Below are 23,387 nucleotides of genomic sequence, written 5' to 3'. Positions count from 1 at the left end.
GTCAGTCTGCATTAAATACATGAGGTTCTCAAATCTAATTCTGGAATCAGCAGCCTAGCAGACAGATACTGCTATCCCTTTTGCATCTAGAAGCTTTTAACTTTGTACAAAATACATTTACATGGAAACAGTTACCTGATTAATAGCCCCCAACATCTCTGCTCTACTGGCGACTCGGGCTGCATACTGGCTAAGGAACTGCAAGCTTTTCTGCAACTTCTTAATAATCTCCTGCGCTTGGTTATCTTCTTCACACAAAGGAACTAAAGCCTAAGAGGCATATTGATAAGAAAAAGTGTGAGCTATTAGTAGAGAAAAGAGGGTGAACCCAACTGATGACAGTGAGGAGTTGTGTTTAGGCCCACACAGTCACAAGATAAGCAGCCAACATATCCTCGGTCAGTGTAACTTGGATACAGACCTCCAGTGGGCAGAGACTTCAGCTTACCTAGCATAAAATCAGCTGAAGACAGGGGCTTTTGCCCAGCACGTGTGCAATAGAAAATTTCCCCACTGCCTGAGCAGATGAAGGCTACCCCTCAAATGCAAAGTCTCTCATATTTTGAGCGCATCACTTAAGAACTTCGTTCAGATTTGCTTATAACATATTACACACACACAAATCAAAAAAAAAAGCCGTATTAAGACAGACACTTTTACAACCATTCATCCCATCCACCCTACCAGCCTTGGCCAATACTAACCTCTAACATCTTTAAAGCATTTGTAATCTCCTTTTTCAAATTTTCTTCAGCCAAGTCTCGGGACCTTTCTTCAAGCCTCACTCTCTTGTCCAAGGTAAACAAGTCACATTTAAAACCTAAAGACAACCTCAGAAATTCAGCCTGTTGTGGGAAAGGAAAAGATTTCAGAACAATCCAAGTGATGCAGAAGCTTTTAAAGTAGAATTGGATACTGACATGACATTTGGGACTATATGCCACGAACAAAGTTACAGGAGAGATACAGAAAAGAAAGCAAACATGGCCCACTTCCACAAAGCCCGTCTTCCCATCTGTAGTGATGGGGAAAATAATTTGCAGCCAGAATAGGTGATATCCTGGCAGCACGCAGAGTGCCATCTGCGTCTTTTGACAAAACTGTCTTAAATCAGCACATTCTGCCTGGGAGGAGGTCACAGCTAAGCTCCTTCAAGCTTGCAAACAAATGTTTCAGTAGTGAGAAATCTTTTGTTCAGTTTTACAGATTTCCACCTTTTCCCATCCCATCCCTTCCAAATTTTCTATTGGGCTTGGAAAGACAGATTTAAGAAGCCAATTTATAGAAATACACCCACTTTAAGCTACTCAGCACCATTGTTTTATATAGGACAAGATATTAATCAGGGCTTATCGACAAGATCTTCCTGTTGTCTGAGAAACTTAAGGATACAAGCAGTTGAGACTTACCTCCACTTCTTTCTCATTAGGAGAGTCACTGTAGGATGAGAAAAAGCAATCATGTAACAGACTGCAGCTTTAAATTCATACCTGCAGGTGATCATTGAAAGTCAAAGCACTTACAGCTCATTTTGCTTTGTTTTATCTGCTTTAATGCCACCTGCAGTAGGTGAACTCCCTGAGAAGAGAGGAAAAAAAGTTCTCAGACAAAAGTGAAAACACAGCCCCCCCCCAAACAGCCTGTGAAAGTCTTTTAAGCTCCAGCAGAAGCCACTGTTAAAGATTTCCAGTGTTAAGCTCTTGCCACTAAAACCAATTTGTGTACCTCAGAGTACATTAGGGTTAGTGTCAGTAAGACAGCACAGCACTGTCATTTGTATAAAGCCCCAAGAGTTAGTTGTTTAGTTGGCTTCAACTGGCATTTAATTAGTACAGGAATGATTAAATATAGGTTTTGGTTTAAGTCCCCAGCCTGTAGGTTCAGGATGTTACACGACTTACTACATCACTAGCTTTTAGAGAACTCCAAAGGCAAAAGGTGAGGTGATTAGAAGAGCAGAGACATCTAAGCACAGTTCAGTAGAAACATCACCCTGCTTGTCTATATCATATTACCCCAAACTCTAGCTAGTACAAAGGATACTGCTTTACAAATACGTGGGGAGGGCAGGCACACCAGAACTGTTTCAAATATTCCAACTCCTATGCAACGTCTAAGAAATTTTCCCTCCTGTCTAGAGGAAGATGGAGCTGGTTAAATCAGTATCTGTAGAAATCAGAGAAGCAGGTTTTGCACGATAATGTTTTCCTTCTCTCCACCGTTAACCCATTTTGATCTCTTACTGCATCTACTATTCCTTAAAACAAAAACCCCTCATAATAATTGGTGTGGGGCAGGGAGCTCTCTGCACATCTTTACACAGCCCTCGACACAGGTGACCAAGGCATGTCCTCCAGTGAGTTACACAGATGTGTTCAGCAAAAAACCTCTTACCTTTCCTACTGGGAACCACGGCTGGTGCTTCCTCACTCTGCTCTTTATTACTTTTCTTTTCCTGGTCCACCTCCTAAAGGCATATGAGAGAGTAGTTATAGCAAGGGAGCAGCCACAACACCACTGGTGGGGCCTGGCCCCTCCAGCAGTATTTTTCTTTGTCACTGCTCAGGCAAACCAGTTCAATGTTCCCCTGTCACTAGGACTCTTACCAGATCTTGCTTTAAAACATTTCGAAATGCAGTTTTGTGTTCTTCCATTACGGGGCAGAATTCCTTCTTGGTCAGATCTGCTCCTGGGGAGAAACATTCCCAAAACCAAATGTAATGGCAAAACCAAAACAAGACTGCAACACCCAGCATACTAGCCATGGACCAACAGGTCTAAAAGAAATTGCAGCAAATGCCAGGAGAGGGCATTAAGAAGGAGAGGCAGCCACAAAGAACACTATAAAGACATAAAGGAAGAAGTGTGATGATAATTATATTGGATTTTTTTCCAAGCCAAATAAGAAGTGTTACGTGTCTACAAGTGAGATTGTTACTCCTGGTTGTAGTTGCTCTAGTAGAAGTCGTAAGAGTTACAGTAATATTCCCTTGGATAAATGAATTTCATTATTTTGCTAGCAGCACAGGAGGTTTTTTGTTTGTTTGCTATTTAAAGAGACAGTTTATAATTAATTTTTATTTGGAATTCTATAAACACAGGAATATGTAAAAAAAAAACCCACCAAACCATACACAGACTTAACAGGAGAAGTGATGAGTATTTGTAATTCTCTTCTTTCATGTTACAGAATATCAGATGAAGTCAAGAAAGAGATGCTCTTCTGTTACAGAGAGGCTTGAGCACAACCAGGTCATGAAATGCATACAGTTGTGGTATTTCAGGTGTCCATAAGCTTCAGACATAGTCTGCCACTTGGACTGTCCTTTGTGCCTAAAAATGGAACTAGCAGGGTGCTGATAGAGCCAACAAAACAATTTTTTTCCCCAGAAGATGAGTGGTGATGAACAACTGATAACTTCAGGAACTGATGATGCCAGTTCAAATACAACACAAACTTTCAAGTGCTGCAATTTAGAAAAGCTTTAAAGCAAGCAAAAATAACCTCCAGGAAGATTTAAAAAGGAAAATATTTAAGAAACTGAACAAAGTCTGAGAGGCACCTAATTTCTTGTGTAGCAGTAACCCTGGTAGATATTTATACCTCTTAGAACATCTAGAGGGTTTTTTTTTTTCCTGTTCTGTTTATGTAGTCATACACACACACACAGAGAGATGCAAGCCAAAGAAATGGCACAGGAAAAAAAGCAAAAACAAAAAACCACCTTCAGGTTTGAAGTGCTTTCTCTTTTCATCCTTCACATGAACAACCACCTCTGCTTAGCACTCCCTTTTGTCCCTACTGATTTTTGCAGCAGCCCTGCATATCTGACCTGGCTCCCAAGCACCTTTACGAGACATTGTGTGGTACTAGTGAAAACCACAAGTGGAGATTCATCAGTGTATCTGTTCTAATACTAGAAACACTTTCTATTCAGAGATGTACAACAGGCAGCAGGATTCTCAGACTTTAAAGCTGTTTGGACTCTTTCTGATCTGTTTTGCATATCTGTTTCCTCCTTGCCAAAGGCACCGAGACCACATATGAAAATTAACAGTAGAGGCAAACTAGTAGAAAGAAATAATGTTTAAGTGAGGGGACTGAATTAGATTTCAGGAAGATAGTACTAAAGAAAGAAACAAAACCAAACAAGAAATGACGACAAAAAGTCTTATGTTTAGGTAAATGTTAAAAAATGGTTACAAAGAAGCATGCCCACATATTCTGTGCTGGTTATTCAGATCAGCTTTTTTTAAAATAGCTTAAATACCTGTGTACGTTTACTTCAGTTTTGTTTTGCTTTTAGTTTTTAAGTGGAAGAAACACCATCAGATCTAGGAAGAATAATTCTTCCGGGTGTTTATGGCTATAGCAAGAGACAGATCCATACGCAAAGGCCTCTATCCTCATCCCTCCTCTTGACCCATCCCAGCTTCTTGTGCACTAAGCCTCAGTTTTGAAAGCGAGGAAAGGGTTCTTTTGCCTAGCTGTGTCACTAAACTTTTTAAAGGCATAAAAACATTCTCTCTCCTCCCCAAATTGCCTGGGGTTTAGTACCCACACAATGTTTTGCCAGCTGAGCAAGCATCAGTATTTCACTAAGCTATTCCATGTTTACTTCTTGCAGTGCTGTACTCTACTGGCTTCCTGCAAGTAGGTAAAGCCTTATGCCTACTCAGAGTTTCAGAGAGGGTTGAGACAACTCGCAGGCCAAAGCATGTACAACAGAAAATCACAAGTTGTCCTCAAGTTATTTTTCTTAGTCAGCTTCCTCACTTCAAAGATGTGCTGGAAGCAAGCCCTTTCCTCACTGTGTGAGTGCCAGTGTGCTGCAGCAGTTACTGTACCTGATACAGGACCAGCTGGATCCTTATCGTTGTTTTTCTCCATTGCTACAGAAGTTGGCACATCTTCCTCTCTTTCACGTGAGCACTTGGGTGATTTTTCCTCTGTAACAAGGCAGCCTACAAATATATCAGGCAACAGAAGACAGAGCTCTTACTGTGCTGTAAGTGTGCAGACTTGAGCATACCTATTTCCAACACTTTCAGTGCAAAAAGTTCATACACCTGTGCCCCAAATTAAGTGCTTACCCGTCACTGGTGCACTGCTTTCCACAGAGAATGTAAGAACTTCTTGGGGTGATGTTAAGTGATCACTGCCAAAACAAAATTCTTTCAGTTACTCATCCATATTACACAATCTTGATAAAGGCTTTTACAAGCTTGCACAAAACCTGACCTGGATGGGATCAGACTGGCTGGTAGTGCTGGCTCTCCACCGTCAATCTTAACGGAAAGAGAGAAGAGTTAGTATCAGGGAAACAGTAGCCGTGCAAGTAGAAAATTTGTATGTCAAGGTTTTAATAATTCCCCCAGCTGTACCTAAACTATTTCAGCAGTGAAGAACTAGATGGTAAGTGCATGCAGATTCATCTGCTAGTCTAAAGCCATCCACACATAAAGTATGTAGCTTAGCATGTTATCATCATTAGGAGTGATAACTATGTTTCTGCAGAAATCTCATCTCAGGAATATCATACTTAGAGATGTATTTTGGTTCCTCACTTCATGTTTTGCTTCTAACACACATTTTCAAGTGACCAATGCATGTGTTACCACACCATTGTCCTATCTTAATGCTGTGCATCAAGATATATCAATTTTCAAGGTCTTGACCTCAAACCCTACGAATGAGTTACACAGATCTTCACTTGGCTATAGACGTCAGACTTGTTTAGGTAAATAAAAGCGTTACTATTAACAGCTCAACTGAGCAGATGATCCAGAATGCAGAAAACTTGCATGTTGCGTTGTACGTTTTAGTGTCTGTCTTTGAATGACACTAGTTTTCAATATTATATATAACAATTACCTATCCATTTCAGTAGGCTTCAGGCCTCCTCCAGGACAGTATGCAAACAGCAGAGAGGAATTAAGCAGTTAAAAGCTGGTACATAGTTTTGCTCATGTTCCTTTAGCCACTAGAGTGCTGTTCTGGACCCGAGTCTTATCACGTCACAGACAAAAACAACATCCTCTTAAGTCTTTTAATATGGCAAGGGAGATACTGAATGGAAAATATCCCTCTTCCTCATTTCACCCTGGATAACTCCAGCTTGCTTATTCAATTGATAGATTGGTCTCTCTTTATGGGTGAAAATACAGGGTGAAATGGAGGTTTAAAGGGTTAAGTCGGTAATGACTTTTGATGAACTCCACCCACGGCTGAAGAGGAGTGCTGAATAGAAAAAAAAAAAAAAAAAAAAAAAAAAAAAAACACAACAAAAAACCACACCAACCAAAAACCCCAAACCAAAAAAACCCACCCGTCTCCAAGCAGAGAAGGTATGAAATTAGCCAGCGTTGGGTAGCTCCCTACATATCATGTGTCTAAGAGCACTACTGAAGTTGGGAGGGGAGGGTACTGCGACAACAACAGAAAAACCATACGAGCGAGCGATCACCTATGTTCTGGTATCTTCCCTACTCCCTCAAACCTCTTCAAAGGACCCAAGAAACCCAGCAAAGTAGAAAAGGAGGTGACCAAGGCCCCCAGTCACTTCTGCGAGCAACTGACTGCTCCCAGCATCGGTAAGTGCCTTCCCTCTCCTCTCTGCTCGCCCACCCATCAGAGCTCGACTGCACTCACAGAGCCTTGCCCCAGCCAGCTGGATGTTTCCTCTAATGCAAATCCAGGCTATTTTTATTCTTATTTGAATTCTCTATCAAGCTTAAGGAAGTACAACATTGCGTTTGCCTTGTTCAGGCCATTAGGTCTACAGGAGTATTGGGGAAGGAGAAGGTGAAAATGAATAGCATGTTGGAATGAAAACAAAAGAAATCTAAAGGGCTTTTAAAACAAACACACACACACCTCCCACCACCCAAACAAACAAAAAACCCCTTGCAACACCTGGAACTGACTAAAGTGATACATTATTCTACATGCCCTTCCCTCGCCAGGTAATCACATGGTCAGTGGTTTCTGTTTCCAGTGAAGGAAAATCCTCAATTCAGTTTTTAAAACCCCATACTGACTATTAGGATTGTGAGCTCCCCTGGATTGCACAGGGTACTCTTAAAGAGAAACAACAACAAAACCCCTTGCATTCTAGATTTCCTAATAAAATCTGTTTGCACAGGGCATTAGAGAGTGGTGGTTCTTCCTAGTAAAAGGATTGTGTCAAAGAAGATCCTGCAGTACAACCCTAACCACTTTTTCCTCCTCCATCCCTTCGATTAGCATAATAATACAAGGATTCTCTATCATAAGACAAATTCTGGCCAGTCTTGTATAACTCCTCCCAAACAAGCAATAACATTTGGAATGCCTATCATCTGGTTTTTAGACTGTGATACAACTTTCACATTTATAAATGCAAACAAGTATAAAAAGCTCAAGCTTCATCTGCCTCTCACAAGAGCTCCTTTAATAAATATCCCCTAAACTCATACAGTGACAATGTTTTGACAAAATAATTTCAGTTACTTACATGCTGAAGGGCTTGATCTGCTCAAACATATCTGCAACCACAGTGTAATAATAATAAAAAAAAACTAGGGAGACTTTTCCTATTAAACAAGGATATTCAAATTTTGCTGCACGTCACAGTTTTTAGAACAGTTACTGGACACAGCCCATTTGCCTTTTCTCTGGGGCAAGCTTTAACATTTTCATTTTCCCCCTCTAGAATACTCACATGGAAAGTTTTTTTATATAAAAAAAGAGGCAAAAATGGAAAATGACATTTCTGAGCCCAGCTGTAGTTACAGAAAGCTCCAGAGCAATGAAGCACAGGCATTTCAGACAACTTTGCAAGGCTGTGATAGGACTGGATAAAGCAAGAGCGCTTGAGATGATCCTCTTTAAGGTAGCTTAAGTAGTAACAGCACAAACTGAGTTCCTCACCTGCTTTACCCCAACCGAGCAGCGTGCTTAAACAGACAGTCCCCACCACTCTTAGTTTTTACCCTCACTGCACTTTCTGCCTTGATTTGCCACTACAACCAGACCACTGCTGCACTTGCAGGTACCACACACCTGCTAGGGTAGGTCTGAGGTTGCCTGCTCACCAGTCTTGCAAAGGTTATTTCCAGGTTCACAGAAACCACTGACCAATATTCTTCCATCATCACCACCAACACTGGCATTTGTAAAACTAATTAGAAGCCCTGTGTGGCAGGGCTGAGGTCTAGATTTCAGTAGTCGGTATTGTGAGACTGAGCACTGAGCTGCAGCTCATCTTGCTGTCGCCATGAGAAGGCCAGCTGACAGCTCAAGCTGTGGATGCAGGGCTCAATACAGCAGGGAAGGCATATCTGAGCACATCAGCTGAAGGAAAGTTTTCACACAGCAAAGATGCCGTTTTTCAGCTGTTACATGGCAGCTGTGGGAGAAAGTGCAGAGAAAGGCAGCATTCACAACTAAAACATCTTGTGGCTTCTTGCAGGTGGATAAAAAGAGCAAAATCACTCAGACTTCCCTGGCAGAACTGAGTATTACTACAGAAACAGCACTGTCTCAAGCCTTGAAGCCATGTTTAAAATACTCCCCAGCTAAAAGCATGACCCAGATGCATGTGAACATCAAGACATTTAGGTCTATAACTACAGTATTACACCTTGGAGCAGTGCCAATTTATAGCTTCTGGATCTGGGCCTGAGTAAGGCCCTAAATACTTGAACCCGTTCAAAACCACATCTCGGGCATCAGAGACAGCACTCACCTCAGTAAGTGAAGAGTCCGTCATTGTAATGGAAACAGGAAGGTCTGCATCAGTATAGTTAGCAGCAGAGCATATTTTCCACCTGGCAATACACATTTTATTTGCATATTGCCCAAACAACAGCGAGCTACATTGCCCGTTTTCCTTAAGCACGTAACAACTGAAGTCACCACTATCTGTATAGTCAGACAGCTGGTGTCTCAGAGAAAGACAAATTCATCACTAACCACCAATCCCTCCCCCGAACAGCAAGAACCACCACCAGTCCTCCTCCCAACCTCCTCCACATTGCACAATTCTACAGAAAACCAGTGGCAAAATCTTCAAGAGCTGCCGAGTCTTTTGCTGCAGACTGTCTGCCTCTGCATCTTCAGGAACATCCTTATCTTTTAAAATATTCACTGACAATAGCTAGCTTTCACAATCTTAAGCAGTTCAATCTCTATTTTAAAGATCTAAGGAGGCAGCTTGACAAGCAAAGACCTCAGAATTCCTGCTCTAAACTCTGAAAAAAAAAAAAAAAGTAACTCCTCAAAGCCAATAGGCTTTTGGCTCCTAAATGGGAGTGTCAGTTGTGAGTTAAACACTGAAAATAGACACAAGAATACCTACCTCATGCCTCAGTTCTCCAGCCATGAAATGGAAATGCCATCACTGTATTTGGCTGGTGGTCATACCAACAGTCTCAGTAAAAAGTTTTAATATTATTTTTGTGAATAGAAGCAAAATGTTACCCCACAGCACCATTAGCTGACCTCTGAGTGTCCAGTATATAAGAGACGTTCTGCTGTTGAAGTCAGCATGTGCTGGGGATAGAACTTTCCCTTAGAACCTGCTAGATCCTGTGGACTCTTCCACCCTTCGCCCCAAAGAGGTAGTTCTGCCATCTTACTTGCACCCCACTGACGTCACATCTGAAGTGGACGCGTGTTGCAGATTGCGGGTTTCAAGTGTGCAGGTGCCAGAGCTCTGTCTGCAAGGCCGATCCCAGCTGTGCACAGAAGAGTTATTTGGGCATGAGGTTTCCAAGGTCAGAGCATCTGTTAAGAGAGACAAGTGTGAAGGGTGGCAGTCATGGGCAAAGTTGGATTTAATTACATCAGTTTTTGACTGAGTCTAAAATAATCAAGAAGCAGACCAACCAAATACAGATTTATAATAAAGCAGCTTCTATCTTGGTATGAAAGGGTAGGTTATGCAGCCTTAACATATTTTGTAGATGGAGAGTCTGCAGCACCTGAGGATGGGGATTATTCCATCAGTCAGGTTATGGAAACTTCCATGTGGGACAGCTTTGTTGTAGAGGGCTGGGAAATAGATCATCTTTTTTGTACCAATACTCAATTGGTGCAAGCCGAGAATACCTGCCTTATTTGTGGCTGGATCGTGACATTACAGCAAGTTGCAAGAACTCTCTGAGTTTGTCCACTGAAACAGCCCTTTCAGAGCAGCAGTGCTCTTATAAGGAGCACGTGCAGTCAAGCAAGATCTTCTTCCATTTCCCCCAGTATGGCATAGAATTACATTTGAGCATTTTTCAGTTTGTGTGAGAAGAGACTCTGTGTTGTACCAGCTTACTGCTGGAAGAAACACTTTGTCTGTAAAATCCCAAATGCAATCTGCAGTTCTGTGGCATTGCAATGCACGTCTGTCAGTGGTTGTTTTTAATACTTGTAAGGCTTGAGAATTGCAGGGAACTACAAACACCTTATGAATGCAGGAGAAATCAACAAATAAAATTAATTGATTCTCTGTAGCTATGTTACCTGTTCAAGTTTTTAAACCAGAACTGACCTCAGCTCAGCAGCAAAGTAGCAGTTCATCACTTGCTATCTCAGTGTGTGCCAGTCAGAGTGAATAGGAAGAACATAACTCAAGCCCTCTTGATCCAGACTGGCAAGCATCTTGTCAGGAATATACCTGGATGTATGCTTTATACCAATAGTTCCTTAAGCTTTTGGGGACTCCTATTAGGTTGATACAGTCACCTTTTCAGGCCTTTCACTGCAAGCATTATAAACGTGGTTCAGCCTCCTGGATTACATGCAGAAATAACCTAAAGCCAACAATAGATTTTTCATGCTCTACCAGCACTTTTAGCGCCATTGATACTGTTCTATCAACTCTTCCTATATTTCAGGAGAGACACAGAAAAACGGCCAACACCACCAGGTCTTACCTAGCAGAGGTGTACTATGCCAGCGTGAAATATCCAAGGGCAGTGTCCTGGGAAGTTTGGTGCACAAGGTGGGTCCTTCGCTCCACAGTTGTTTAGAGCAATGGAGCTGCTAATTGAAAAATAGAAAGTGCTGCTATTGTTCAATCACGCTGAATACATTAATACCACCAACTTCCCACACACACGCACAGTTGCATCTGCATAATGTAATACTAACAGTTATACAAATACATCATCTGTTGCTTTTTTGTCTAGAAAAGCTGACACCCTTAATGGGCAGAACAGATACAGTAAGAGGTAGAATAATTCAACTTTATATTTGCAACAGACATATTGGTTCAAGCTAGGCCTGGAACTAGATACTACAAAACCAGGCAAGATGAGCAGGACAGGAGAACCAAAAATACCACCCAAATAATGAACCAAACCCCGTGAAAAAACACCCCCCCCCCCCCCCCAAACCAAAACCCAAATAAACAGCAAACCACCACAAAAAAAACAAAAAAAACCACCAAACCCAAACCAACCCTTTCAGCCGAGCCAAGCCAACCGGACAGCCTGAGAAGGGGAACATTTGTCCAGTGTCCAGCACCTGCCACACAGGTCAGATTTCCCGCAGCAGGAGCAGGAGGGCAGCTCCAGCTCGCTGCATGGAGACAAATCACTGTCCCCGCCACCCCCTGCCCCTGAATGCACACCACTTGCTCTTTAGTGCTGAAGAGATGTCATCTGAAGATGGCTAGAGGAAGCTTCTGAAGCAACACTTAACACAGATGCACTTAACCTAATGTTGCTTAAGTGATGAAAAATGGAAAAGAAACTGGAAGACGTAGCCCCATCTTCAGCCTCTGATCCTTCTCAGAATGCAATTCATCAAATGCCTGTATTTTGTCACAGTGACTGTTCACAAGCAATAAGAAACTGGTTTTGCAATAAAATTTTAAATATACTTTTGTATGTGTGTATTCATGTGCATGCATATACATAAATATGTACCTCAAATTATTTTTATTGAATGTTTAACTTCGCAAAGTTTCTCACAAGGAAAGTTATTTAATTCCTTTAGGTCATGAAAAAAAAATTAAGAACAAACAGAACTAGTATCACATTTTAAACAAGCTCAGCAATGGTCATAGCAAGCACACTTACCTTCCCTTTTAGTGGCTCAGCTGGTGCGGGCAGCAGACTGTAGTCAGATTCTAACTCTGCACAGCACTGTTGCATTAGAGAAATAGTTCAAGGCAGCAGGCGTAGAAGAAAAAAAAAAGGTAAAAAAAAAGAGAAGGAACACTACTACTAATTATGAACAAAATGGAATTTTATCTTTCTAATTGAACTATTATCAGCTATCAGAAAAACTATGCAGTTGTTTCCCCTTGCTACTTTCAGCCTTTAATTCTGCAGACCTTTATGCACAAACACCAGTTTTATTCACATGCAGCTGGTCCACAGTTTTGATTCTGCTCCTCTGATGCCCCTGTTACAGCCTAGGATACATTTTAGGATCTTCTCTTTGTCTTTATAAATATCTTGTTATTCTATGTGAAATCCAGACCGTTCAGACCCTGAGCTATAGCGTTCCTTACTAGAGCTGTTTGAGGGGAAAAAAAAAAAAAAAGTCTTCCCACAATGTCTCCCCCTCCACCCCCTTCCAAACTTGAAGAAAGTATTTTTATTCAAAGCAAAGCACACCAGAGTTATATAATTTTCAACATATTTCCACAGAGGGGCACAAAGGTAATAACTGTTTCACTGCCTATTCCAGTATCTGGATACTGAAAAATATTTTATTACAAAATTTTAAACATTTGTTTTCAAGACTGTCTGCGGAAGAGAGGGCTGATTGTGGGGGACAAATTACACCAATGCATCAGGGAAAGCTTCCCTCAGCCCCATTTGATATGATCACCAACAACAGCTTACAGCAAAGACCAACACCACACCTGTTAGGTTCTAGCCCATTTTTTCCAGAAGGATGAGGAAGGAAAATAATAATGTGCAGATCAGTACATACAGTTTACTGCCTCTACAGTTATGTACATGTTAGAAAAGAAGAAATTAGATGTTGCCAAATTACTTGCAGTTCATCTCAGCTGTAGGTGTCCTTCCACCAGACCACCTCCTGTGCAAGTTTACCTTTTCTTCTCCCACCAAACAAGCATCATACCTGACAGAGCAATTCACAGAGTCGCCTTTGAAGCAGTTCCCATCTCAGTGCATTAGCAGTTGCTATGAAGAGACATTTACAAGTCTTACAGGGTTCCTTATAATTTGATAACAAGCAGTTGGATATTATAGCGTCTTTAAACCTGACTACTGCCTATCACTAACCCATTGTACTTTGCTTTAGTCTAGTTATACTTACAACAGTTTTTCACAGGAAAGAGAATTTTAAAAGTGCATTTTGTTTTGGGAGTTCCACCCTGCAGAAAATACTGGGCACTTTCTTCCCTGTGGTTATGTTTCCCCTTGCTATAAAGGGGAGGCAATGCTTGCCCACATCGTCAGCGTTATGGTGCCACAATTCCCTCTGGAAATGGATGACTCCATTATGACTTGCTGGAAGAGAAGCATTTGTCCTTCCAATTTGACATCCTGTACAGAAGTTTTAAAGTCAATGGGCTTTATGTTATACTTAGAAACCTTCTTTGTTCAAGTTAGGTAATGCCAGGGCCTGCCTCTGCTGACTTCTACCTTGATATAAGTCTATCATAACTTTTATACCACAGCTAATAACGGGGGTGGGGTATGAGATTATTAGCACTGCCACTTCAGTGCCTAAGCAAAAATTGAAGGCAGCTCAGCAGCTTGTTCAGCTTTTTCACTGGGTGAGGGCTGTAGCAATTAGTGGCAAGGCATGATTAGACATCTGAAACATAGAAGGACCTGTGCCAGGCTGACTTAGGTTGAGTAGTAGCTTCCTTGGCCAACAGGTTCCCTAATTTCTCACTTCCTACCACACAGGTGGGAGGAAGTAAGGGAATGGAGTGGGTAGGTGGATGGGGAGACACCTCAGCCCAGCCCTTCAGTCAGAAGGGACACTAGACCTGTCTGGCTTTCTGCAGGAACCAATACAAAGCATTGTCCTCCCCCACTCCCATCCTTGTTTGTAAGCCCTGTTCTTCATAACACTTTGCAACTTCTCTACACATCTACCAGTTTATTTCTATTTATCTACAGAAAGAGATTTTTGCAAACTACCTGGAGTCATTTAAAGCCAAAGTCTTAGCCATTTTCAAGGTGGTGGTGTTTTTTGGGGGGGTCTTTAGTTTTGTTTTTTGTTTTTTTTTTTTTTTTTTTTTTTTTAATTCTCCTTTTTTGAGTCACAGTGGCACCGGTCTCTTCCACATGTCTGGGGATCTCTCTGTTTTCATTTACTCTAGCTCACTTTGCAGAAGAGCTTTGTCTACTCGTTGCTGGAAAATGACACACTATTTCCATTGTTATGCCTCTTGCAAAAAAAAATAAAAAAAACAACCCCAAAAAACCCAACCCACACTCCACAGTTTGAAGTAAGCAGTACGCATGAAAGCAACGTGAGCACACACACGTGAACAATGCTAAAATACTGGTCAGAAGTCAAGCACAATCTGGAGCTGTTTCTGCCACATCAGTGCATAACAGTTGTGCCTTAGAGCCAAGACATAGGGTCCCATGTAATTTTTCCTACAAGACAGATTGTAAACAACTTTATGTGAAACTACAACACACATGTATGTTGAGCATCAGTCACATTGCCCTGGGAAATGCATGCCTGAGGCCAAATGTTAGTGGGCTTAAGCCAGTCAAATTTTTTTCCTATAAGCAATACACACTCCAGAATTTGGAAAGAAAAAGCCACATGTGGTGGAATCAAACCACTGCATTCTTTAATTGCCCAAGCTTTTGAGGTGTTGGTGTTAGTAAGTGAGCAAGAGGTAGTACGAAGTTCCCATGGTTCCCTAACAGAAGTTGCACATGTACAGTGCAATGACACAATCGCTTTCTACTAAAGAAGACAGCCTAATACCATGCAGTTATTCAAAAACACAAAACAAATACAAGCAGCAAGCAGAATGCAGAACATAAAAATCAGGTCTATTTGGTACAGGAAGCTTAAGAAAGAGGGAGGACTTTGTTCGGAATAAGGTGGGCTATTCAGGTGTGGGAACAGCACCTTTGGTAAAGGAGTGCCAGTGCCACCCATGGAGTTACTAACCCTTCCTCCTAGGACTGGAGATTTTGTTAGGAGGCTCTGCAGCTTTGGTCCAGCCCAACACCCACTCATTGGGATCCCACCTGATTCTCAGCCCAGATGCCATGGTTGCAGATCTCTTAAAGGAGAAGGGAAAATAGAAAGAAAGCCCCCTCACCCACGACCAAAAAAGAAAAGAGGAAAAAAAAAAAAAAAAAAAAAAAAGACTCCACAGAGAATTTTACCGGATGACCTGCAGCTCAGTCCTATTCCCCCTTGCCATAACTAAACCATAAAGGATTTGCCCGTGCAAGAGTGAATGGTGGCACACTGCCGGCAGTTACTCACTTTTCTGGTCTTCCACCTTTTCTTGAAGCAACTGGCAAGCGCTTGTTAAAGCTGCATTCACATCCTTGAGTTTTTCCTGCTCAGAAATGGCTTCCTCTAACTTGCATTTCAAGGATGCGGCTTCCTCACAAGCAGAGTGAAAGGCTTCAACTTGATCCTCTGCCTAAGCACAAAACAATATATAAGAAAAAAGATGGGAATTAAAAAAAATAAAAAATAAAGCAGCCTGGCTAACACAAGGAGCCTCTACAGTTCATGTAAATGAAACCAAACTGCATCTGTTCTTTCTCAGGAAGTGATAAAGCTCCCTCTGAACTTCTGCATTTTTACGTTGGGGTGGACTGTGTATGGAAGCTATTTTTGGTTTTTTTTTCTCTTTTCTTTTTTTTTAAGCCACCGCAAATATGCAATGCTGCCTCTTTCATCAGCAAACTGTTGTCACCACCCCCTCAAATTTTACTTCCTCTGCTGGTTCCACTTTTGCAATGAGGCGCTCCATTCCGAACATGCGATTTCCTTTCCGAAGAGCAGCGATGCATTGTACGTAACCTTTTGCATCTGCTTTCTTGTTCCCCGTGTAGAAGGAACTAGACTGTCCCTTACCTGTTTGCTGGCATACTCAAGCTGCTTTGTAGCTTTTTGCAGCTCTAAACCAAGGGCTTCTGCCTGGCCAGCAGTTTCTTCTTGTAACTGTTTGACAGTTTCTATCTCACGTTGCCTGCGGGGTGAGAGAGCACAAACCACAATCCATTCCTGATATTTTAGAGCAGGCATGCCTGAGAGATGACACACACTAGTTGTTGAGACATGCATCAAGAACCACATTCAGCTGTTGCATATTGCAGCTCCCCAGGATCCAGCACCAGGAACTTAGTTCTTGCTAAGCACAGTTCAACCCAGTAGGCAGACAAGGTTTTCTGTAGCAGCTCCAGAATTTGGAAAGGGATGGAGGTTTTCCCTGGTTTCTCCCCAGCTGAACAGTGCAATGGCTGTGCCAGCCCCAGCCAGCTGGGTACCATAGCAGAAGCTTGTGGAACATCCAGAGAACTCTCAAAGAGCAAGAGCTTAGCAGGGCAAACTTTTACAATTTAGTCAAAAGAATGCATTGTCTCATGGTTTGGAAAAAATAATTATTGGATATAGAGTCTATCATTGCAGAAAAGATACCCTGGAATCTTACTGCAGATACACAGGTTCATTAGATTAATTCCCCGGTATTTCACAGGGTATTGCACTTGACAGCAAGCAGATACCATCAGAACCAGTGCTAAAGGTATTGGCTTTCAAGGAACCCCTTCTTTTCCACTGCAGAAACCCTTTGCCCATTTATTCTGTAACTCACCATTATATTTTTTTTCTTGTTGCTACCAGCACAAACAATTTTGTTACAGAGAGGCAGCTGTAAGAAACCAAGCCATCAGTACTTTTTTCAGCTCTTTTCTGAGTGAAGGGAGAGCACGTGGGAGGTCTACATTAACAATGTTAAGTGGAAGATAAGTCAGGCAAAAGTGCAGTATGACTGCTCCACATTAGCTCTTTGGGATGCAATGCCCTAGGAAGCTGCTTACACCCCAAACCCAGGTAAAAACATATGTGCAAAAATTTACATTTAACATAGGATAGCAGAAGGCTGACGCTATGAGTAAGTCTGGGTTCCACAAAGACAACAAATTCAGATTAGTTTTTCTGGCAAAAAAACCCTTAACTATCTACTTTCCTGAATGTCTGAGGAGAGGAGGGAGGGCGGGCACGCAGAGGTTTACATCTGTTGTCTTTTACTGTCATATTTGTAACATCAAAAGTCGTAGCAGAAACCATGTGTGTTTTAAAACTAAAATTTAAAGTTACATTTTCATATTTAATGAGATAACTCACTGAACCTGCACCCTTGAGAAACTGCGACGTTATATTGTCTGGGGCTAGCAATTGTCTACCAAAGAAATAATACGTGCAGGCATATATTTTACAGGTCTTCTGCTTCACATAAACCCAGCAGTTTATTTAATGGTTGCACCTGCTAGATAAGCAGTGCCCTCTTGCTTTAACTGCTCAGTCTGTGGTCTCCCTGGTGTTTTCAGAGACATCTCCAAGATCATGTGTTACTTCACACACAAACCTTAACTCCCACATAGTGTAAGCGTTATGCTAAAACCAGATCCATTCTCCAAAACAGCAGATAATTTCCTCTGTGAAAAAAAAGTCTTCAGAATTCAGTAAACTTTGTTCCACAAGATAACCCCCCCCACCGAACAGCTAAGCAACCAACAAAACCAACAACAACAACAAAAGATACATATGCTTTGAAGGGGTACCTGGCAGAGAGCTCTTTCCTTAGGTGAAGTTGCTCTGTCTTGGTTCTCCTCAGGTTGCCTGCCATTCGAATAAAATCCTTATCTAGGGATTCTTTGTATTTTTCCAAGAGATGAAGTTTCTGGATCCAAAGATGTCTTTTTTCTCCTAGTTCTTGCTTGAGAACCTGTGGAATTTTGAAACAGAGTTTCCATGTGGCTAGATGAGGAGCAGAGCCAGAGACTAAACCAGAGCCCCAATTTACATGATGAGAATTAATTTCCCTGCTCCACCATTTAGTATCATCACCTACATCCAACACTATCAGCAATAAAGAAAGTGGATGATTGACAATATTTTGTAATCTACTCACAGAGCATCTGGTTGGGGAAGGGGAGAAAGAGAGAGAGAGAAATGAGGAAAAATACATTTTAATAAGGAAGGTATTATAAAGGAGAAATGGGTGTTTGTTTTGTACAAAACAGTGTTTTGTGCAGTCTAATAGGTTGACAAAGCTACCTAAACTTCAAACCTGTGCCTTCTAACTCCTGAATCTGACAGGATGTGGGGACAGACAGGCTAGACTCCTGCCAAGCATTAGTACTTTAAGACTTTTTTTTTTTTTTTTTTTTTTTTTTTAAAAGATGGAGCAATGCATAACAGTTTGCACAAGAAAACATAAGCCTTCTGTAGTCCAATTTGACAAATGGCTCCTGCTTTTTTCAAAAGGTTACTTCTAAGTCAAAAGCCACTCTCAGCCTTTCTGGGCAGATCTAGGGTACACAGATAGTCCTCTTCCTCTTTATTCCTTGTAAAACAAATATACGGTTGGCAAGTATTTATGGTAAGTGTGGCAGGAGATTAGATGGTGCACAAGGGAGTCTTTACAACTTACCCCCCAAAAACTCCAGCACAAGATGCCCAGATACAGCAACAAAACCCATAATTCATAAGGGTAAGTTTTAATAATGACTATCTTGCAGGAAGCCCTAAAATTGATAATTTAGACTTCTGTGACCCTTTCCTCAAAGTACAACTAAGTCCATTGGCACCAATTTGAGTTTGTATTACAGCAAAATAAAAAGAAAAAACAAACAACACAACAAATCCCAATAAATCCATACTTCATTATCATGCACGCCTAGCAGATGAAATCTGTCCAAGGGATGACCCCTGTGACAAAGGCTTTCAGTTTTACCTTGATTTGTAGGAAGAAAAAGGGGAAGAGGGTAAAAATGAAGTGTTAAGTAACATTGCATCCTCTGTGTTTCTCTGAACAGTGACTTGCAGTATAAAGTACTGAGAAAGAAGAATCCAGTCCTCTTTCTCTGACCTTGTTCAACTGAACATACAAAATAGAGTCCTCAGCTTTTAAAGAATACTTAGTGAGAGTCAAACAGGGATCAGGTAGGAATGAGGTTCATATTTCCAGGATTTCACATTAGTTCAAAGGGTAAAACGACAACCCTACAAATACAGGCCATGTTACCTACTTGCCAGTTAGACTCTAATGTTGTTCACAAGCTTCAAACAAACAAACAAAAAAGTGTAGCACATCAAGTATCATGTTAAAAAAAAAAAGGGGGGGGGGGGGGCTGAGCAGTTTTGCTAGATAGGCTTCCTAGGATGACATGGGACCTGACCATATGCAAATACCCACATCCTGAAGATCAGTTTCTCAGCCAAGGCAGGCAGCACTTGCTCTTAGAAATAGCATGGTTTTGACACATAAGTGGTATAGGCTTATCATGGCACACGTGCCAGTCTTATCTTCCAGCAGGAGAAGGGCAAAAAAGTTTTTGCTGTCACTATTTGTATATGCTTAAATGTACGTATATACACACAAAACCACAGGCACACTTAAAATTTACTTTATGTATAATGTAATTTAAAATATACTTAAAAATACTAAAACCCAGCAAAACATGTCCATAGTATATTTCACAGGAAATGGTGGGGAAGTGTTTAGGCTTCAAGTGATAGTGCATGGTCCAAGATTTAACTAAGTTTTCTACAAAAGTTTTCTCTAAGGCTGGAAGAAGCTACTTTGAATGCTTCTTTTTTTGGATCTACTGTTGTTCAGTTCCATATACCATATTTCCCACACATCTGGCTTGTTCTAGCTAGGTGAAGACAATAAGTTTGACATGAAGTCACTTCCAATCCCCACAGGACCCAGAAGGACGGGACCTTTTATTTTTTAAAAATTTTATTCTTCCTTGATCCTCTGTTAACTTAGTTTCCAAATGCATCAGTCTGTAGGAACCAGAATGGGATTCACTTGCCACGATCAACTCCAACACCCACACCAAAAGTTTTTAGCTTTACATGTTTAACAGGAATAGGATCCCAACGTGAATGGTAAGTTAACAAGTATTTTTCAGCTGTGACATCTTTGAATGAGGAAGTTTTTAGTCAAGATCAGAAAGTTACAGCAATGCATGAGGCAGCAGATTCCTAGAGTCTACCCAAAGTCACACCAGGGTGAGGAGACTGAGATGCTTACACCTTCTCCAAGTGGAAGCTTTCAGGATTTACATAAAAAAGAAAAAAAAACTAAAAAAGCTGGCTGCTGGACTAGATGGCTCCAATGATTGCTCCTGCCTGCCCAGGAAAGATGAAGGGGGCCAGCTACAACATTTGGCAGCACTAGAAGAAAAGAAGGGTAGATTTCTGCTTAAAAGCTAACAGTTTAAGGTAGCACGTATGGTAGTGCCACCTGCTATTACCCAAGTGGGATGAATTGAGGGTTTTGCTTCTATTGAGGAGCTGAAAGATAGCATTAATATAGAATTCAGTGGAGTTTTATGTAGCAGTGTTCCTAATGACAGATTAGGAAGAAGGAGCATGTTAGAGAAAAAGCTACATCCAGCAAGATGAAAATTTCAGAAACTGTGCTGTTACATGGGAGGGGAGGAGGGAACAAGAGCAAGGGAGTTGAGCTGTGTCCACAGACCACTGCTACCATATGGGAAACTTATTTTTGTCAGTTACCTTGAGCAAAACTGTTTACTTTCAAGCCTCGCAAGAGGTATGAGGAATAGTAAAAATACATTATGCAAGATTAAGTTATAAAATATGTTTTTGTAGAAACTTTTCCTGTGGATTGTGTCCAGCAAAAGCAGAACACTTTGCCTTTCAAAAGAAGGCAAACCCTATGACGGTTTTGATTTGGAAATCCAGTTATAAAGCCACCTCCTCCTCTTCTTGATGGTGAAACCATCCACTACGTAGTCAGATTCAGAGCACAGGGGAAAATGGGTGCTCGAGGCACACAGAAACATGTAGTGGGCAGAAAAATCTTCATAGCTCACATGCTATAGCATTGTCATCTGACCTCATTTCCCTCTTCAAATTGATTTGTTCCACCTGCCCTTTCCTTCAAGCATAGTTTCAACAAAGTGAGATCTTGCACAAGACAGGTCAGGAAAAGTACAGCATTTAAGTGAAAAGCAATCATCCCCTTCATCTTCAAAAAAAAAAGTTACAAAAGGTATTTCTCTCCATACAGCCATCCCTGACTTCCAAATTGCTGCTATGATCAAGTAATTAATATACATTAAGTTTTTGCACAGCCCTACTATTTCATAAAACAGCTTCAGAGAAACAGTTACTTACCACAAGTTTTCTTTCCCAAGCCTGTTGCATGTTCACATCAGGATCTTCTATGCATTGTAAAGAAGTCATGACAAGCTCCTCTGCTTCAGAGGCTTCCTCTTGCTGAAAAACAAAACAAACAACAAAACAAACCAAAAACCCACCAAAAAACCAAAACAAAAAAACCCCGAAACAAACCAAACAGCCCCCCCCCCCCCCCCCCAACCCTAAATCCCTGGCATTTCTAGTGCTAGAGTGACACAGTGCTGCCCAGAATTACCCAGGTTATAAGTTACAGTGTTAGAGTAGGTGCCAAGTGATATTGTTAAAGCAACTATGCCTCCCTCTCCATCCCCAAAGCAGCTATTCTTATTTTTTCAAAAGGTGTAAACATGACCTGATTATCAATGCTTTGAGAAATGCTAATTAAAAGGCTGATAGAAGACCACATCCTTATTCATATAAGCTCCGCCACTGACCAGGTTTTGCATGATAGTCTTAAATTTTTCTCCCACATGTTCAGGTCCCTGAAGTAAAAACAGCACTTCACGGTCCAGTGTTTCATCCAGGGACGTCCATTCAGTCTTGGTAATCTTTGAAGAGATGGAAGAGCCAGCTAGCTTATTTTGACATCTCCTTATTACAAACCAGCATCAGTGACATTTAGACTTTTCTGAAGTATCCCTGCATCGTATTTACCAGAAGGTCAGAGCTACTGAAACCTGAAGATTGTAAAAGCTTTTCAAAACCATCATGTCATGGGAATTTAAAAAAAGCAAGCCAGCCAAGCTGCCGAGTGATCCAATGCAAATTTTCATGTCAGGAGTAGGCAAGAGGAAGTCAATAATTAGTTAGCTTTATTCAGAAGAGGCTTTACCAAATGATGAATCAGCAGAGACCTTACTTGCTTTACAGGTGATTTGGTGGAATTGTGTCTCATTACAGCATTTGAGATAAACGCAGTGAGTCACTGCATCTGTGGGGAGCTGCAATAGGGGACAACATGTTACTTTTGAAACGAAGCTGCCTAGCCAAGTGTACCTCTCATTTCTAGGCCTGTAGTTTTAGTCCGTGAGTAGTTTTCTATTTTTCTGTTGCAAACGCTAACTCTTTGCAACTGCTGCGCAAACGCACCACATACAAAAGCAGGTAGCAGCACAGTGAAGTTTTACAAGAAAAATCACTGCAATAGCATGTATTTGATATCAGCTCTGCTGCACAGCTCACATCTGAAGGGAAGACAGCACTGTAAGGAAGGCTGGACTCCATGGAATGTCTTTAGGGAAATGGGCACAGGACAGCTCAGATAAAAATCTGAACCAAAACCATAACGTACATTGTTTTTTTCCAGTAGTTCTCTATTGGAGTGCTGGAAAGCTACAAGAACAGTAAATTAGAGACAAAACTTCCAGTGTTATGTCAAGTGTGTCTGATCAAAAGCTTAGCTGCCAAAAGTCACCAAACCACCTGCCGGGTGTTCTGCAGAGGACATGGGGGACATTACAGCTCCAAACCAACAGGCTCAACTGCAGTACTAAGATTGTCAGCCTGTGCCAGGGTCATCAGAAAGATGCCTCTCCTGTCCTCTTCTGAGTCACTATGCAAAGACCTCAGGGAAAAAAAAAAAAAAAAAAAAAAAAAAAAAAAAAAAAAAGAGCTGGACAGGACTTCTAAAGATCAGTCTCCACTGTACTTGCTGGGGGGACAAGGGAATGGTATCTACAGACAGATGCTTATCAGAGTTTCTAAAGAGTAAATAAGATGAAGACTCTACAACCTCATCAAGATGCTTACTTTAATGCTTAATTTTCTTTTTCACTACATTAGACTTCAAGGAAAAAGAAGTCTCCCCTCCTGCAATTGAAAATGTTTGTGTCAGAAAAAACAGACCATTACATTCTTCAGCATAATAGCTGTTATATGTTTGAAAACTCATATTTTCTTCTATCAGTCTGTTCTTCTGCCAGCTAAATGCATGACCCTAGCTCTTCCAGATTTACTTTGTAGGTCTCATTTTTTTAGATCTCCAAGTGTTTGCTTTTTCTTGGACTTTCTCCAGTGTACTTGGGAC

General features: G+C 41.2%; 1 protein-coding gene across 1 annotated transcript in view; it reads right to left on the bottom strand.

Moving 5' to 3' along the window:
- IRAG2 (inositol 1,4,5-triphosphate receptor associated 2) overlaps positions 1–23,387 on the bottom strand; it is a 40,038-nt gene that overhangs the window by 5,301 nt on the left and 11,350 nt on the right. Inside the window, 19 exon segments of the mRNA XM_030040880.2 lie at positions 136–270; positions 705–845; positions 1,410–1,437; positions 1,524–1,578; positions 2,395–2,467; positions 2,607–2,689; positions 4,849–4,965; positions 5,095–5,159; positions 5,243–5,289; positions 8,730–8,811; positions 9,622–9,769; positions 10,909–11,017; positions 12,058–12,123; positions 13,076–13,137; positions 15,431–15,593; positions 16,034–16,148; positions 17,743–17,906; positions 21,338–21,439; positions 21,796–21,909. Coding sequence (XP_029896740.2) covers positions 136–270; positions 705–845; positions 1,410–1,437; positions 1,524–1,578; positions 2,395–2,467; positions 2,607–2,689; positions 4,849–4,965; positions 5,095–5,159; positions 5,243–5,289; positions 8,730–8,811; positions 9,622–9,769; positions 10,909–11,017; positions 12,058–12,123; positions 13,076–13,137; positions 15,431–15,593; positions 16,034–16,148; positions 17,743–17,906; positions 21,338–21,439; positions 21,796–21,909 — 1,869 coding nt within the window.

The sequence above is a fragment of the Aquila chrysaetos genome, chromosome 17 (genome assembly GCF_900496995.4).
Source record: "Aquila chrysaetos chrysaetos chromosome 17, bAquChr1.4, whole genome shotgun sequence".
Lineage (NCBI taxonomy): Eukaryota > Metazoa > Chordata > Aves > Accipitriformes > Accipitridae > Aquila > Aquila chrysaetos.
Note: the sequence above shows the minus strand (reverse complement) of the source record. Positions and strands in the feature narration are given on the sequence as shown.